Source organism: Sporobolomyces koalae, assembly GCF_050403365.1.
Source record: "Sporobolomyces koalae JCM15063 DNA, S_koalae_JCM15063T_v1_ctg21, whole genome shotgun sequence".
Taxonomy (NCBI): Eukaryota; Fungi; Basidiomycota; class Microbotryomycetes; order Sporidiobolales; family Sporidiobolaceae; genus Sporobolomyces; species Sporobolomyces koalae.
This window is the reverse complement of record NW_027481750.1, coordinates 232,311-249,677: the sequence shown is the minus strand read 5'-3', so window position 1 is coordinate 249,677 and position 17,367 is coordinate 232,311. Positions and strand designations below refer to the sequence as shown.

The 17,367-nt window shown below is 54.1% G+C and overlaps 3 protein-coding genes across 3 annotated transcripts; 1 reads left to right on the top strand and 2 right to left on the bottom strand.

Annotated features, from left to right (window-relative positions):
* Positions 1-229: 229 nt before the first annotated feature.
* On the top strand, positions 230-784 carry JCM15063_000147 (uncharacterized protein; the record flags this gene model as incomplete). Its single annotated transcript, XM_076679316.1, has 1 exon — positions 230-784. The coding sequence occupies one exon, from the start codon at positions 230-232 to the stop codon at positions 782-784; it is 555 nt and encodes a 184-aa protein (XP_076533625.1).
* A 318-nt stretch (positions 785-1,102) lies between these two features.
* Positions 1,103-15,530, bottom strand: JCM15063_000146 (uncharacterized protein; the record flags this gene model as incomplete). The annotated part of the gene is made up of 57 exons (XM_076679315.1): positions 1,103-1,389; positions 1,456-2,040; positions 2,102-2,177; positions 2,257-2,481; positions 2,548-2,644; positions 2,720-2,906; positions 2,974-3,104; positions 3,163-3,229; positions 3,291-3,404; positions 3,467-3,596; positions 3,657-3,743; positions 3,806-3,851; positions 3,916-4,007; positions 4,075-4,099; positions 4,159-4,414; positions 4,477-4,518; positions 4,579-4,715; positions 4,780-5,452; positions 5,520-6,014; positions 6,078-6,183; positions 6,246-6,286; positions 6,350-6,505; positions 6,569-6,695; positions 6,757-6,838; positions 6,900-6,953; positions 7,019-7,245; positions 7,314-7,459; positions 7,522-7,954; positions 8,015-8,034; positions 8,102-8,106; positions 8,175-8,283; positions 8,360-8,635; positions 8,698-8,783; positions 8,847-8,908; positions 8,974-9,620; positions 9,687-9,924; positions 9,984-10,004; positions 10,084-10,224; positions 10,298-10,720; positions 10,788-10,979; positions 11,045-11,169; positions 11,236-11,335; positions 11,403-11,550; positions 11,617-11,904; positions 11,973-12,136; positions 12,197-12,339; positions 12,410-12,542; positions 12,605-12,702; positions 12,774-12,914; positions 12,988-13,082; positions 13,153-13,734; positions 13,795-13,857; positions 13,923-14,044; positions 14,109-14,212; positions 14,287-14,715; positions 14,789-15,035; positions 15,453-15,530. 57 exons carry the CDS (start codon positions 15,528-15,530, stop codon positions 1,103-1,105), a joined length of 10,404 nt encoding a protein of 3,467 aa, XP_076533624.1.
* An 888-nt stretch (positions 15,531-16,418) lies between these two features.
* Positions 16,419-17,124, bottom strand: JCM15063_000145 (uncharacterized protein; the record flags this gene model as incomplete). Its single annotated transcript, XM_076679314.1, has 2 exons — positions 16,419-16,523; positions 16,588-17,124. The coding sequence occupies 2 exons, from the start codon at positions 17,122-17,124 to the stop codon at positions 16,419-16,421; spliced, it is 642 nt and encodes a 213-aa protein (XP_076533623.1).
* Between the last annotated feature and the right edge of the window lie 243 nt (positions 17,125-17,367).

Below are 17,367 nucleotides of genomic sequence, written 5' to 3'. Positions count from 1 at the left end.
AGACTCCCGGCGCAATCAGACTGGAACAGTGGAAAATGCTTAGAGTCACGTGATGAACACCCCGCTCAGACCCCTCAAGCTTCACTTCTGCTCCGGTCTTCCCTTTCTCTTTGACATGGTATGTAACGCGCCAGGTCGACACTCGACTTCGAGGTTGAAGCCAACGGGTGCTATACTATCACTGCAATCTGCATACCGATAGCGAAGCACCGCAATCTCGTCCGAATTCATGAGCGACATGACCCAGTACCGGATCGCGACCAACTCGAACGATCGCAACCTCGTCGCCCCTATTGAGTCTCGGTTCAGAAAGTTGCTCGATAATTTGCCGCCGTCCGACTTTCTGAAGAGCCTCGACCTCGCCGCCTTTCACAAGCTTCAACAGCTTACGAAAGGCGAGTACGACAGCGCGAACTTTGATAAGCCGGCCTTTGTCAAAGAAAACCTCGCCGTCGTCAAGGAGGAGAAAAGCAGGCCGCGTATCGAAGCTCGACAAGTGGTGGCGAAGCAGCTCGAAGCGGCTCGATGCCAGCCATCCTCGAGGCCTGCCGACTTCGCCCTTCTCCCGATGCACCTGTGGCCGCAACATGTCCATGCGGCTCAACCTGAAGAAGGAACACCCGCGAGCTCATCCATCCGCTTGTCCGAGCTCTCGCCCCGACAGTACAGATGCCGTCGCTCAACAGGCGCCGTCGAGTATTCTTCGCAGACGCCCGCTCGTCCTTCGCAAAAGTCCCTGTTGACTAAGAATGGCAGATACTTTCATTTGGAAAGCGCACTATAATCGAAACAAACGGTTGTCTACCTGAACAGGAGGAAAGCCTGTTGGACAATGAAGTTTCTTTTACACACTATAGCAACACGACTACCGCTACAAACTCTTCTGTCTTGCCTCTTCGTTTCATTGTGAATGAAAGGTGTGCGGTAGACTTTGCGCGGAGAGTGTCTGACAAGAGCCCGCAAAGATTCCTCGCTTGGCTACCGAGCCTATATTTGTTCTGACACTACACAGTTTGCGTCATTACAAACTACAATACAGCTACATACCTACAAATTAAGGGAGATAAAGACACAAGAGACGGAGAGTACAAGCACAATCCAATCACTTCTTCTGCTTCAGCTTCATCTTCTCGTCCTTTTGTCGCCATTCCTGGATATCATCGCCCATCTTGAAGCCGTACTTCGAAAGCAGGTTGCTGAACACAACGGGGTCCATACCGCCTTGGTAAGCCGCGATTTGGACTGCCTCGTGACCCCTGATCGGGCGGTCAATGCCGAACGGACGCGCGAGAGCTGTCGGAACTGGTGTCGGGGTGATCACAGGAGGAGCGGTGATCACCGTCGATGAGATATAGACTGCGTTGGTAGGAGTTGCAATAGGCGCGAAGACTGCAGTGAAGACAGAAAATCGAGATGAGCCAAGTGAGTTTCGCGTGAAGAGGCAAGTAGCCTTACATTGATCACGCTCGCGCAGTCCGATACCGCTCAAGACACCGCCGACAACGCTTGTCGCCTGGCCAACAACGCTTGTCACAGCTCCTACTGCGCTGGTCGCTGCGGATTCGGCGCGACCGGCAGCTGAGGTGACATCCGACACGACTGTCGCGACGGCTGGAACCGCCGAGGTCAAGTCACCGACCACCGTCGAGACGACACCGCCCGCGATTGAGGTGACACCACCGACGACCGAGGTGAGATCGCTGACGACAGTCGAGAGGACACCTCCGACGACGCTTGTCACGCCACCAACGATGGAGGTGACAGGACTGAGCACGGCGCTGCCAAGACTCTCGACGCCCGAGAGGAGGCTCGAGACGTCGCTGAGTGCCGACGAGACCACTGGGTTCAGTAGCGAAGCTGGGATGCCAATCAACGATGTCAGGAAGCCGGGAAGGTTGCTGAGCTGTCCGATCGCGGTTGGGATGATGGTGAGACCGCCATTGAAGCAAGTCGCCACGCTGCCGAGTTCTCCGAGAAGGCCTCCAAGATCGCCTAGAAGACCGCCACCGAGAGTGTTGCCTCCCGCGGTAGGGACAACGGCTGCAAACAGATTCCACAGGTGTAAGTTTCTGATGCTAAGGGGCAAAGATTCGAAGCTCACTGGTTGGTACGTGCTGCTGCTGGTACTTGAGCGAAGGCGCCACATATCCGCCGATCGAGACACGCACGGTGATATCCTGTTCCAGGCGCGTGCAACGTCATCAGCTTGAATTTTAGGCGAGGGCAAGAGAGAAGCACGTCTGAAGAATAACTCACGATATCGAGACCCGCTCCGATATTGGCAAGGAGAGGGAGACTGCCGACAGCACCTTGCGTGAGGACGACTGGGACTTGTTCCGAGTAGCCTCCAGGATTCTGTCCGGCATCGGTTGTGAAAGGCGTTGCGAATTCGTGATCGAACGACGCGTAGGTAACTCCGTTCTGTCCCGCTGTTCCAGTGAGATGCAAGACCGTGATGTACGTCTCAAGATTGTTGTTGAGCTAGTTGGCAAATAACAAACGCGTTCAGCATCATGTTTCGAAAAGCGCTAGACCACCAACACTTACCGAGAAGTCGAATGAAGCGCTGCTGTTGCAGAACGCCTTGACGAGGTCGAGGTAGATACGAATGTCGTGGACGAGCGGAATACCTTGTCCAGGGAAGCTGAAGATGCGAACAAGCCGGAAGCCTAGTCAGCCATTGAACTAATTGGTGCTGCTTGGCACCGAAAAAACTCACGAAGTGTCGAGCTTGATACCTGCAAGCGCTTCGTCGAGGGAGCCATAGGGCGAAGAAGTGTCGTCTCCTTGGACGGTGACCGGGATCTGGTCCTTTGTCTCGAGATACGCCGTAAGGAGGCTCTCCGCAGTCGCGTCGTCTGGGTTCGTGGGCATGTAGTGCAGCTCGGACGCGAGCGTATTGGTACCTTTTACATGGAACTTGCCTGTGTAAGTGACCAAGCTTTAAGCATGCAAGATTCGATGAAGACCCACCTTCCAGAAGATCGAGAGGATTGATGTAAGCGCGACCGACGTATGTTCCCATGTAAAGAACCTGGAACGAGACCATGTTGGTATGCAAGATGAGTGGCGCCGGATTGTCGAGAATGACCGAGAGCGTGATGCTGTGCAAGTATACGCGAGTCAGAACGCTGCCTTGTGATGAGATGCAGATAAGCATACCGGAGGAAATCTCCGCCAGCCGAAGGCGCATAAGGATTTCCCGCGCCTCCACCAATCACGACCGGAACTTTGCAATCGACGCGATGTCAGCGATGAAACGGAGGGAAATGCGCATGGAAAAGACGCACCATTCGGGATTGTCGCTTTTCCGCCAAAGCCATCGATACCGGGGAACGTTGTGGCGATGTTGTCAAACGGAATCGTCGTGATCGGGATTGTGCCCGCAGCAGTCTTGGCGAGTACTGAAAGATCAACTCTACAATCAGTCACGTGCAGAAGAGCAGAGCTGAGCAGCAAGACTCACCACTAGCATTTCCGCTCAGCGAGAAAGCCACATCATTTTGCAGAGTGATTGCCGCGAAGAAATCGTTGTAGGCGTTACGGTCGATAGCGTTGAACGGCGCAGCCTCGAGAATCGCAAGGACGAGATCGGCCTACAATGTGCAAGACGATCAGCTTCATACGGCGGCAAAACAGCAAAGCGGTAAGCTCACAGGTTGACCAGTGGAAGTTCCAGAGCGAACAACATTCTGGACCGGCACCGCGAGTACACCGGCTTGTCCATTGTAGTTGATGACGAACTATTTGATCGCACAAATGGGTAAGCGGAAGATGCGACGTTCAAAGAGGGAGAAAAACTCACATCTCCTCCGGCTTGTACCGGTGTGAGCGAGAAGCCGAAGGGATTCCTGAACGCGAAACGCTCATGTCAATAAATTGGGCAGGGCAGAATTCAGAGCTGCTTGAGCTCACTGGAAGGTGACGTCGGTTTCATTGCTCTGGATGAGTGCAGCATAAGCCTCGTCGGCGTTCTCAATCGTGACTGTGAGATCCTTCAGTGTGATCTGGACGGCCGGAAGAAATCGTCGCGTCAGACTCAGAAACACCGGACAGATATGGAACTATACTCACATCCTTGATAATGTCATAGCGTTTGCTATAATACGGGAGACTGTTAGTCCTTACGATGGCAAGGAAAAGACGAAGATGACGAACCCAGTGAGCGTGACGTTGAGCACGAGTGTTTTGAACGCCTCGGAGAGCCAGGTGACCGGCGTGCTCTGAGCTGGCGTGATGACCGAATCTCCAGTGACGGTGAGAGGCACCATCTCGCCGAGCAAGAACATGGAGAACACTTCGCCGAGAGACTGCACTCCAGCGGCGTCGTCTCGGTAGATGATTGTTCCCACAAGAGGCAGTTCGGTCGTACTCTTCGGCGGCAAGGTGAGGCCTTTGCCGGTGACGGGACCAACTGCAGGAGGGCAGAATAGGCGTCAGGGAAAGCTTGACGAGGAGAAAAGCTAGAGAACGCACTCTCGGATCCCATGTACGATGCGATAAAGTTGACGGTGCCGACTTTGTGGCACTCGAGAATCAGTCTTCGTTCCGACTCGACGTAAAGGGAGAGAAACTTACGCTGGAAGCCCAAGTTCGAAGGCGAGGGAATCTCCGAGTCGACCGTAAGTTCGATGCCTGGCGGATTCGAGGAATCGCGAGGGAAGTCGGGATTCGTAAGGACAACACCTGGCGCGAGCTTGTCGAGCGCATCAAAGCTAATGTATCAGGCGCAAGGTCAGTATCAAATTCGGAAATGATGGCGGGAAACGTTCAACTTGCGTGATGTTCTTGGACAGGGTGACGTTGTCAAAGATGGTCTGAAGAGCGGCGACCTCAAGCGTGTTTGTATAGATGTTCCACGTGAACTGCGGGTTCTGGAGGAGATATTCCGCAAAGTTGACGAACGCCGGTTCATCAGTGATCGTGAGCTCCGCGTCGAGCTTCAAGTCAGGCACTCCGCTGCCACCGGCCGAACAGATCGGAGGAATGTCCAGAGTGGCGATCTTGCCGCCCTCGAAGTAAACGTCTGCTCCATTCGGGAAAGAGATGAGAGCGTCGAATGGACCAGCATTCGTGAGCGAACCGGTGAGCGCAACCTTGAATCCCGAATCGGTGATGTCGGTGACGTTGCCTCCATTGAAGGCGAGCACAGCGCCATCGACGATGTTGGCGACAATCGTGCGACCGAGAAGGCCTGTCAAATACAGTACGGAATCGTCGAGGTAGGTCGGAACGCCACGTTGCGCGAAAGTGAGGTCGACGACATATTCGTCCAGGGCGATCTGCGACTGGATACCGAGGTCGGTCTTGAGGTTGGCAACAGCCGCCAGGATAATCTGCTGCACTTCCTTCGTGGTTCCAGTGGGCGCACATGTCTCCTTGTTCGGGTTGACTTTGCTCGTGACGGAAGTCTGTGTGCTAGCCTCAGATAGCACGTACTCGAATGGTTGCGCTAGAGAAGCAACACAATGCCAAGTCAGCTCAGACGAAGCTTGAAGTCCTGGAAGCTGATCACTTACTAAGGATGCCAAGATCAACGTTGTTCGCCTTTGCGACGGCGATCAAGAACTCGATGAGGAACTTGGGGTCATCCGTGAGCATGAACGGAAGCTCGCGAGAAGTAATGTTCTTGTGTCCTCCAGCAGAGATGATCGGGCTGAGCGGCTGCTGGTTGATCTGACCAAGATAGAACGTGTCGTAGGTCGCGTTCGCGACGAGTGTTTGCAGGTTGATCGACGCGGTGAAGGGGTTCGAGAGCGTGAACTTGGCTTCAGCGATTCCTGTATCCGCGATGTTCTCGGGGAACGAAAGTGTTGCCGAAGTGACCAAGAGCTGATCGATCGGCGGAATGCTCGTCTTGATCGAGATTTTGCCAAGGGCTTCCGAAAGAGAGCCGTAGGGGGTCGTGTTCGGTGTGCCGACGATCTCGACGTCGCTCACAACGTTCTGGATGTAGTTCTCGAGGAGGACTTCACCAGCGGCAGTCGATGCGCCTCCAGTCGGCTGGTAGTGAACTGGTCGAATATGCTCACGAGTCAGTATCGAGTATTCAGCGCAGCATCTACGTCTCTACATACCTGAAGTGCCCAAGACGTTCTCGCCAGGAATCAATAGCAGATCGCCAATCACGACACTGCCGATGATTTGATCCATGAACTCGAGTCCGAACACAACATCGTTTGTCTGCGCGACGAGACGGCTCAGTGACGATTCATGTATACTGTTAGTAGAATTTGAAGGCGTACAATGACGGTGATCTCGGACGGGTTGAACAACGATGCATCAGCTGTTCAACGCGTGCTCATGGTCAGTGATTGAAGGCTAAGGGAAGCCAAGAGGGGCCACGAACCGAGGATCTCCAAGTAGTCAGGGTAGCCGTGGTGTACGTCCAAGTTTGAGACAACTGTCGGTCGAGCATTGAGGGACTGGATGCCTGCGAGGCTGGTCTGTACCGAGAATGGAATTCCAGTGATCGGAATGTTACCGGCGTTGGTGGTCGCCACAACTGAAAGAAGAGCAGAAGGTCAGACCAAGCTTGCCGACTAGACTTGGAACGTTCTCAACGTACCACTCGCCCCTCCGTGGAGGTTAAAGCCGACGTTCGCCGTGTTCGTGACCGCATCGAAGAATGCACGGTACGCCCCATTGTCGAGCGACTTGAGCGGTTGCTTGTCAAAGGTTAGAACGAGAGCAGCCTAGAAGCAGCGAAATAGCTGTCAGTCGTCGCCCCGTTCCACAGCTTGCAGGGGAACTCACATCGTTTCCTGTTGAAGTCTGCGCACTGACTGCCTTCGTGACGGGCAGGGCGAGCAGAGCAGTGTCTACGCCATTGAAGTTGCTACATACGAGAAACCAGGAATCAGGTAAACTACTTGATAATATCAGAGATCGAGACTCACATGTAGAAATCACCGCCAGCTTGGTTCGCTGTGAGCGAGAATCCGAAGGGATTCCTATAGCGAAAGAAGCGAGGCGATCAGCTTCAGCAAGAAGGAGGTCGGACCCTCGCGGAACTTACGCGTAGACAGCATCGGTACGGTTCGAGCTCGATGGGACGTTGTAGTCCTCGGACGCCTCGGTCAGCTCGACAGTCAGATCATCAATCGTAACTGACTTGATGACATCGTAGATGTGACCAGGAAGGATAACGTTAATCGTGAGCTTCTTGAAAGCGGCAGACAACCAATCGACGGGCGAATTCGGCTGAGCAGGCGACACAACCTCTTCACCGGTGACTTGCAAAGTCTGTTGAAGCGTATGGGTCAGATCAGAATGCGCCAACATGCGCGACGAGCAAGAACGGGTCTGCGTACCTGGTTCTGGCCTTGCAAGAAATTCGAGAATAAAGTTCCGAGGACCTTGAGACCATTGCCGGATTGACGCGTAATCTCTCCAACCAGCTGAGCGTTCGTGGTGGCGAGAGGAGCGAGAGTGAGACCATTGGCGCTAGCATCTCCGACTGCAAAACAGGATCGTCAGCGACTTGACCACATCACGGGACATGCCGGAATCTAAGCGCACTGTTGGTGTTCATGAAGTTGATCGTGAAGGTCGCGGTACCGAGCTGAACTCCGAGGTTTGAGCGCGACGGAATAGCGGTTCCGACATCGAGCGCGATACCGTTGGCGGAATCTGAAGGGAAGTCTGGATTCGTGATTGTCACACCGGGAAGACCGTCGAACGCGCTGAAGCTGATGTCCTTGCTCAGAACAACATTGTCGAAGATCGTGCCGAGGGCGAGAACACGGAGTTTGCTCGTGCGTACGTTCCACGTGAACGACGGGTTCAACAGCAGATCGGTCGCGAACTTGATAAAGTCTCCCTTGTTTACAATCGTGAGCTTGCCGGTAGTCTGGAGGTTCGGAACACCGCTGCCCCCAGAGCTACAAATCGCCGGAAGCTCGATATCGGCAATATAGTTGCCCTCATAGTAAACTTGAAGAGGCTCCGGGAACTGCCCAGCGAAAGCCTGAGATCAGCTTCGATTCAGCGAGTCTGATGAGAAAAGACTCACCTCAATCGAGGCGTCGAACGCTGAGTTTGAACATCGTCGAGGTCAGTAAATCACAGGCTACTGTATATTCAGATTCAAAAGACTTACGTCCACTGTACATGCGAGAGTGAGGTCAGTTGACGTTTCAGAGTCTATGCGGATCGGTACAGGCACTGCTTACGCATTGAGAAGCGATCCCGTCAGGCCGACGGTGAATCCAGAGTTGGTCAGGTCGTACACGTTTCCAGCGGAGAAGGTCAACTGCGCATCGTCGACAATGTGTGATACGACTGACGAAGGAAGCAGACTTGGATAAGCTGCGGCTCGAGGCAGAGGCAGAGTGCACGAGAAATCCTGTGAGCTTACTTGTCTTTCCGATGATACCCGTCAGGTACAGTACACTGTCATCCAGTACAGTCGGCACATTGTACTGGTTGAAGTCAAGCGGAGTCTGGAAGTCGTCAAGCTTGACCAGAGATTGGATCGCCAGATCGGTCTTGAGATTCTTGACGGCAGCGAGAATCAGACCCTGCACGAGACGAGTCGTGCCCGTAGGTGCGCAGGTCTCTGGCTGCGTGTTCACGCTCGTCGTGACCGAAGATTCCGTCGATTGAAGCCCAAGGACGTAGGCAAATTCGGGAACTATCGTGTTTGGAAGTCAGTCAGCTGCGGCTGGGAAGTGTGAGAACCTTTTAACGACTCACGGAGGATGCCAAGATCGACGCCATTGGCGCTTGCTACAGCCTCGAGGAAGCGAATGAGATTCTTGGGGTCGGTGTCAAGGTTGAAGCTAGGTTAAAGGCGAAAAGATGAGCATGTCTTAGTCTGAAGCCAGTGATTGAGGTGAGCTTACGGAAGTTGCTGAGAGGATGCTGTCGAATGTCCAGCGGTCGAGAAGACTGGGTTCAATTTCGTCTGTAACGAGATCGGTACGTTAGCTTTGAGATCAGAGAAGCCCTAGCATGGCTGATGAAACTTACGTTGACCTGACCGAGATAGATACCCTGGTATGTCGCGTTTGTCAAGACCTGCAGCAGATTCACCGACGCTGTAAAGGGGTTCTGCAGCGTGACGATAGCTTCTGCGATCGAAGTCTCTCCGATGTTGATCGGGAACGAGAGAGCCGCTTTCGTGATCAAGTTCTGATCATAAGCCGGAATGATCGTGTTGAGCCTGATCGTCGCAAGCGCTTGCTTGAGAGAAGCGATAGGAGTTGTATCCGAATTGCCCTCGATAACGGTCGAAGAGTTGACGTTCTGGATGTAGTTCTCGAGGAGCAGCTGACCGGCAGCCTGAGCAGCGCCACCGCTAGGTTGGTAGTGGACAGCGGTGGGTACATTGTTCTCTCCAGGAACGAGGACGAGGTTCGAAATGTCGGCAGTTCCGATCTGCTCGTTCTGGAAATCGAGTCCGAACGCGACGTCACCCGTGCCGATCGTGATGTTCGAAGGGTTATACAAATGAGCGTTGACGTTGATCTGCAGGTAATCCGTGTAGCCGTGATAAACGTCGAGATCCGAAACAGTAGCTGGTCGAGCATTGAGACCTTGGAGACCAAGGAGCGAAGTCGAAACCGAAAAGGCGATGTCTTCGAGGTTGAGCGCACCAACGGCCGTTCCAGCAACAGCTGTAAACGGACGAGTTTTCGGTTAGCGGTGGTCATGTGTCGGAAGAAAAGGAAACTGGGACTTGCTGTTGGCAGCACCATGCAGGGTGAAGGTCTTTGACTGGTCATCGGTGACTTGAGTCACAAAGCTGCTGAAGAGTCCGTTGTTGACCGACTGGAACGGAACGTTTTGGAACTGCAGGAGGATCGTGCGGGCCGTAACGTCCGTCTTTGCCGGGTTCTGCGGGATCGAGAGCAATGCAAAGTCGCCTTGATCTCGCTTACTTCGAGAGCTCGAGCCAGAATCGCCAGCCGTGATGTCCGACTGTGAAGTGAAAGTCATGTCAAAGGAGAAATGTAAGGTACTGAGACTTCGAAACCCACAGCAAGCGAAGTGATGTCGAGCTAGAGAAGAAGTGCAAGCAAGCGGACGACATGAGTCAAAAGTTGAAACAAAAGTCTGCAGCAGCAGCATGTTACTCACGGGGAATGCGAACGGGAGGGAGAAATCTGCGACAGTGTCGTCCGTCGAGAAAGCAGGACCCCAAGGGTTCGACTCGGAGAACTGTAGGGTAAGACTGTTGATCGTGATAGCATTGATGACTTGCAGGTTCTTGGCGGCAGGCTGACATGGGCCAAAGACAGAGTGAGCTCGATGCGCGCAAATGCGTCATGAATACAAAGTGACCGAGACGAACCAAGATGACGGGGATCGCAAGTGCCTTGATACCGTTGTTCAGCCAGCTGCAGTCTGAAGGACCCGCATAATCTCCATGGACAACAAGTTTCGATGGGACACCGTGTACGAAGCCGTTGAAAATGTTCGAGACATCGGCGAGGCCTTGCGAACTCGATTGCGGAACGAGACGGCCAACGAGAGGCAGCGCGATCGTCGATTTCGGGTTCAGGTTGAAAGCGCTCGCAGACGCAGCTGGACCAATGATGGTCGAGCCAAAGCTGTTCTGGAATCCGATGGTCGACAGAGCAACTCCGACCGAGGATGGGTTTGTGAGCGAAGTCTGCAGCGTGAGGTGGATTCCGCCAGCGGGGTCGTTGTAGGGCAAGTCGAACGATTCAATCGTGACGAGGTTCTTGAAGCCGTCCATTCCCGAGAGCACAACCTGTACGTAAAGAGAGGAGCATCAGTGTCCGAGCTTCAGAATCGATGGCGATCGCATTGAGGCTCACATCCTTCAGAATCGAGATCCCGCTGACTTCGATGCCGAGAGCTGCAACGGCGATGTTGTCGCTGTAGATTTGCCACGTGAACGATTCCTCCGTTAGGAGGTACGCTGTAAAGTCGGTGAGGTGGGCGACATTGGCGACGGCAAACGCTGCCGCGACATTGAGTTGAGCTCCGACATCTCCCGTGATCGAGATCTAGAGCGGGTTCAGAGAGTCAGTCGACTGTAACAGGCCGGGACGAGGAGAAGGAGGTCATCTACATTCGGCATGGAGATCTGACCGAGAGGTTGCCCGTTCCAAGCAACCGTGAGTCCTTCAGGGAACGAGATGACAGCATCGAAAGGACCCGAATTCGTGAGCGATCCAACAAGTCCCGCAGTGAAAGCTGTTCAGAAACGGGAAAGGGATCAGCTCAACTCAGCTTGGTCAGATTACAGGCAGGCGAGCTTGCCCGTGTTGCTAGGATCGGAGATCATCACGGTGTCAATACCGAGTGCGGCTTCATCGACGATCTTTTGAACGATCGGACGTGCGAGAACCGGCAGAAGCAGCTGTACGAGGAAGACGAAAGTGCGTGTAAGGTCTTTCCACAAACCGAAATGAATCATATTCGCTCACGGTCAAAGTCTGGTCGGTATAGGCAGGTACGTCCTTCTGTACGTATGAGAGGACCGTAGCATAGTCGCCGATGTTGACCGACGAAGTCAAGTCGACATTGACTTTGAGACCTGCAAAGGCTTGCAGGACGTAGCTCGGCAAGTTGAATCTTGATTTCGAATCGTGATGGCTAAGTTGTGAATTTTCTGATTAGCGCGCGAGAAGAATCGCTCACCCAGTGTAAATATTGTCGCGTTTTGCGAGGTGGTGACTCTCAGACTCGAAGACAAGTCCCGTCTCGTTCCCGACAAAGCTTGACTTGTCCTCGAAGCCGTTCATGTCGATTGCACCGACATCGAGGGAACGCTTCCTGGCTTGCAAAGCGTCGGCTGTCGCGGCAGTGGGAACGTACTGGTAGCCTCCAAGCGCAACAATTCCATCGAGTTGCTCTGTCGGGAGACCTGCCGAAACTGCGAGTGCACGCAGAAGCGAGAAGATGTCGGGAGGGTACAGATTGAGGTTGCTGAATACGATGTTGAGAGAAATCAGCACGAGAAAAAAAAGGGTACGATAGAGGAGCAAGAGACGCACAATGGCAGTGTGGGCGAATCAGTCTCAGACTTTCCTGCAGCAGGGAAATTGGTGTTCGTGATGATCGATCCGACGAAGAGTCCGTACGCGGTGATGTTGGATTGAATGTTCGTGATGTCGAGCCCTGCCGTGAAAGGGTTGGCAAGGTTCACCGTCGCGTCGGCCTGCAGCACGATTGCCGGTCAGGATTTACTTGACAGAGCCTGAATGGTGCGACAACTCACAAAATCGTTCGAGATACCCGTAGTAGGCAACACCGTCAGGTTTGCGTAGTTCAATAGACGGGTCTGGAGACCTGGCAGAGTCGCATTGAGATGCAGTGCCATGAAGGCCTGGGTCAGCGAAGCCGTCTCCGTCGATCCATTGACTGGGTTCCAATACAAAGATTGCTCAGCTGGGAAATGGCAAAGCAAGGAGAAGAAAACAAGTGGACGTACATCCAGAGATAGCAAGATCCGTATTGTTGCCTGCGACGAATGCTGTCAAGGTGTCAAGCGATCCTGCATTGTTGTTGGCTTGGAAGTAGCCGACGGCAGCGCGTTCTTGGTATCCCAGAGTCAGGTGAAGGTTCTACAATGTAGCTTGTCAGCGTCGCTCGCCGAATCGCAGGAGGGAAAGCAGATGCTATATACGGGGAGGACTGTAGTTCCGAGGAAGTCCTTTCCCTTGAAGAGCTGGAACGTAACGTCTCCGACCTCGAGATCCAAATTACTCGGGTTCGTCAGTCCGACTGTTGCACGTTGAGACTCGTCAGCTTAGTTCGGCTCGTTGTAGGCAACGGTGCGATCTCAGGGATTTTACCTGTGATGTTGAGCAGAATGGCATCTTTCGTTCCGCCGACAACGTCGACACTTCGGATCAGAGTCGGATAGCTCGCGAGACTTTCGAGACCGATCAGACCAGCCGGGACCGCGAACGCGATGTCGGTGAGCTTGACTTGACCTGTAACGTGACCAACAGCGTGGAGGTCAGCATTCGATTCGAGGAGTACGAAATGAGCAAAGGGTTAGCGAACCGAGAGGAGTATCCGTGACAGCACTGGTATTTCCGATCAGAGTGAAGGCAGAACCGTTTCCGGTCGTGAGATCGTACGTGAACTGGTCGAAAGCGCTGTAAAGAGAGAGAATTCCGTCAGCCACCAATTCGATACCTCGTCGGAAGAGGTCGAAAAGCTACGTACAGATGGTTTTCGTAGGAGGGGCCGATCTGCAACGGTGCCAGGGGCAAGTCGAGCGAAATGTCTCCGTAAGTGTACCCAGCATCTCTGCTCAGGATGTTGGTTTGCGAGTTGCCATAGGGACTCGACAGACTCGCGACTACCGTTCGATTGTCGACGATCCCAAACTGATTCTGAAGTTGGACAATGTTCAGGGAGAACCCGAATGGAAGTCCAAACGTTGCCGAAACATCGGAAGAATTCGCGGTTGGCGCGTACGGGGTTGCGGGGTCGAACTGCAATGAGAGCTCCTCGATGGTGATACTCTTGATGGGAGCGATGCGACCAGTTGGCGAGCGCAGCGGTACGTTGAGGGTAAGAGCTTGGATACCAGCCGTCAACCAGGCGATGTTCTCGTTGCCTGGAAGGTTGATCGAGAGACCTCGCGCTTGAACAGGAATCGTTTCGCCGTTCAAGTAAGCCGAGAAGAGAGTGCTGAGTTGAGCGAGCGCAGCAGGGTCGTTCTCGTAGGGCAGAAGCCGTCCGACGAGGTGGATATAGTTGACACCAGCAGTGAGGTTGACGCCAGTCGTCGAATGCGCGGGACTATCAGAATATCACACTCAGCACACGTCGTCTATGCGATACAAAGCGATTGAGACATACCCGAGAAGCAAGTCGCCGTAATACAGGCTAACCGTGAGGACGCCGATCTCGACTCCGAAAGCACTATCGCATGCCAAACGGAAATTATGAGCTGCGCCCGTCACAAAGTACAGCGAGGTGAGACGAACCTGGGGTTTGTGAGCTTAGTCTGGACGCTCAACGAAATGCCACCGGCCGGATCGTCCCCAGGCAGTTGGAAATCGGTGATCGAGATATCCGTCATGTTGGCCATTGCCGGCAAGGTGAGATCCTGAGAGACCAACATTGGTCAGATCCCCTTGAGAACTCGATGGAATGTCAGCGTTAGGACTCACCTTGACAAAGTCGAGACCGCTAGCTGTGCCGATGAACCCAAATGCGACAGCCTTGACATTCTTTGATCGGAGTCGCCAAGTGAACGCTTCCTGAGTGATCAGGTCTGTGAGAGCCAACGGACGCATGAGTCAATGGGCATCGCTCGAGAGCTGGAAGGCATGCGAGAGGGAGACGTACATTCAGTAAAGCGTGCGAAAGCCGGTTCGTCATCAATGTTGAACTCTGTCTGTTGCTTGATCCGACCATGACCGGCAGCGACACCGATGTAGGCCAGGTTGAAGTGTCCGAGGTGCAACTCGGTGAACGGTGCTTCAGGCGCGGTCCAGGTGACATACACGGGTTCCTCGAAGTGGATCCTCGCAGGGAAGACTCCGACTTTTTTGACTTGACCCTCGAGGGTCAGCGTGAAGCTGTTGTTGGTCGGGAACGTGATGTTGGACGCATCAATGTGCAGGACCGAGACGGAGAGAGTATGAAGTGCGACCGCTCGAAGGATCGGGAATACGAGCAGGGCGACTCCCACGACGAGGGTGACGAGAGTCAGGATCGGGCACAGGATCTGAGCTTTGCGCGACTTGTAGATCGGTTTCTTGGCATACGGTGTGCCTACGTATTCAGGAGCCCAGTCAGCTTGCGAGAGCCGGAGATGCGCTCGTGCGGAAAAGCGAGCGGGACGAACCGAGAGCCGCGAGGAGACCGATCGGCATTCCTGCCTTGTAGCCATCGTGATCGAGTCCATCTCCAATGTGCCGAGGCCCATCTGTTGCGCCCACCCCTGCCGCTGAGCCCTCGCGAGAAGCTGTCCGGTACGAACCCGAGCGCCCCACAGGTGCGCCGGCGGTAGCGAACTCGGTATGAGAATCTTGTGAGCCATGTGCTTGTGAGGATCCCGAGCGGACCGAGGTGCGACGGCGGATATAGCCATCCTGGTAAAAAGCAGCACGAATGGGAAAGTCAGTCCGTGCCTTCTCTCCTCCCTCGGATATCTGACTCGTTCTCGGCCCGCTACTTGATCCAACTCCACCATCGCCTCGAGGTGTCGTCTGCTTGCGTCCGATGCAGGGCGGGATAGCCCGACTGGCTTGATCTGTGACCCCTGTTTAGAGTCGAGATCTTCCTCTACTCGAATGTCGCCACAGCCGCCCTTTCGATCGACCGCTTGACAATCATCTCGATCCCCTAGTACACTTGTACTCGTACTGACCCTCCATGCCCCGTCAGGCGCGTTGCGGCATCCGATCGCACCTCGCCGGGCAGCTTCCCGATCATTGTCCCACCCCACCTTCAAGCCCCGCTCGTCGCTCACTTCTCACTCGTCCGCTGAGAGAGATATCGTAACTCACGTCGCCCATGGTTTCAGGTTCGTCATGACTCCGAAACGGTTCGTGGGTGGCCGCCTGTTCAGGCTTCGAAGGAAACATATTTCGATTGTGGGCCCCCCCTAATTCTTCGCTTGAAGCCCCTCTTGGGATTCTACGCAGGCAAAAAAGATATCAGTAGTCACGGGGCGAAGGAAGGACTGGTGTGTTGGGTCGAGAGGTGGTAGTTGAGAGGCGAGCGAGCGCAGAGGTCGAAGAGAGACCAGGCGCCAAACTAGTAAGCGTGGTGGGCTGGCGGGCTATGAAATTACAGTCGGATCGGCAACTGGAAAAAAAGACCTTCTCGAAGCTCCCGACGCTAACTGTCGCTCAGTCTTTGACTATTATTCACCCCTCGTTGGGGGCAGGCTATTCACACACGAGTCCTGGGACTCGTCTGATTCTCAAGGGTCTGTAGCACGACAGTTGCACGCGAGATTTCGACGCCTTCTTTGACGCGACAAAAGTGGGGCCGTCGGTTTTCTTTCGGCGCCGGCGAGGTCGGCCGGCACTTGTTCAAAATACATAATTTATCCATTTCTAATCCGCTTTAATGAAATTTCGAATTGTCAATTGGCGGTGTCGTGTGCAGACTTGCAAAGTTTCGAGAGCAAAGATTGGCCGTGCCTGATTCGACCAGTCTCGTCTCTTTCGACTTTGCCGGTTGCCGTTTCAACAATTAACGTTCCTGGCATCGGCAAGCACAAGCCAACGCTCGATTGCTCTGCGTGCTCGATTAGTACATACGAGTCTGGATCTCGAGGTCAGAGGATCAGACGATCAGACATGTGTGCGCGCGTGCATCGCGACGCAAACTTGTATCCTGGGTCCGAGCGAGCGCGAGACCGTTGTGACCTCGCTATGTAGCAGGATGCAACACGAGGGTATATGTATTTGCGCAGGGATTGACAGGTATAAGCACGATTAAAGAGGGGGGAAGAGAAGGAAGTTTTATGGTTCGAGGCCTGCGCTCGCGAGTTCGTCCTCGAGCTGTGCTTCGATGAACCGAGCGGCGCCGGCTTCGTCACCTGCCGAAACCTGGTACCCATCAAGTAGCTGAAAAGGGTCGAATCAATAAAGGGAGCAGAAGCATAAGGATGAAAAGGGAGCGAGAACTGACAGTTTGCGACAACCAAATTTCGAGCTCCATTTGCTGGGTCGTCTCGACGGCTTTCTGGATACGTGCTCTCGCCTCGATCATGCCCTGTTCGATCGCGTCTTCGGCAGTTCGATCGACCGTCGCCGACATGGTCGCTTGCGCTTCGGGATCTGAAACGATAGTTGGATGCTCAAACTTGCCACTTCGCTCGTCCCACTCGTCTCCTTCTCGCTCCGAGGGTTCGCATTGCGTATCGTCTTGCCCGTGCTCGTCGTTCCAGACCATTCTCGCCATGTAGTCTGCCTTGAGTGCTCTCGTACGTGGCCGGGATTCGGCTCGCAGTTCACCCTGCAGCTGTGTGAGCTCCTGGTCGACTTGGCGCCCGACACGATGGTCGTATAGCTTTCTCGACAGCTTCGAGAGAGTCTCGAGAGTCGTGTCGGCTGCAGTCGAGAGGTTTGTTGCGAAGAATGACACAAACGGCGAATTCGGCAGCGCGGAAGCTTGACGAGTTACATCCGAGGTAGAGGGAGTTTCGAGTTCAACTGTAACGGACATGTTGTAGCAGAGCAGAGAAGGTGACGCGCTCACGTGAATCGAGGCGGCGCGTTCAAAGTGCGGCTTGGTTACTCTCTCCTCCGCTCGGTCCCCCTCTTTCGCTACCGGGAACGAGCTCCCCTCAAGCAATGTTCCTCGTGAGTGTCTCGTCGTGAGCTTGTCAAGAACCAGTTCGAGAAGCTGACCCACCCTGCGATCTATCAATCAACACTCGCTCGCTTGATCTCCTTTCGACGATTGCGC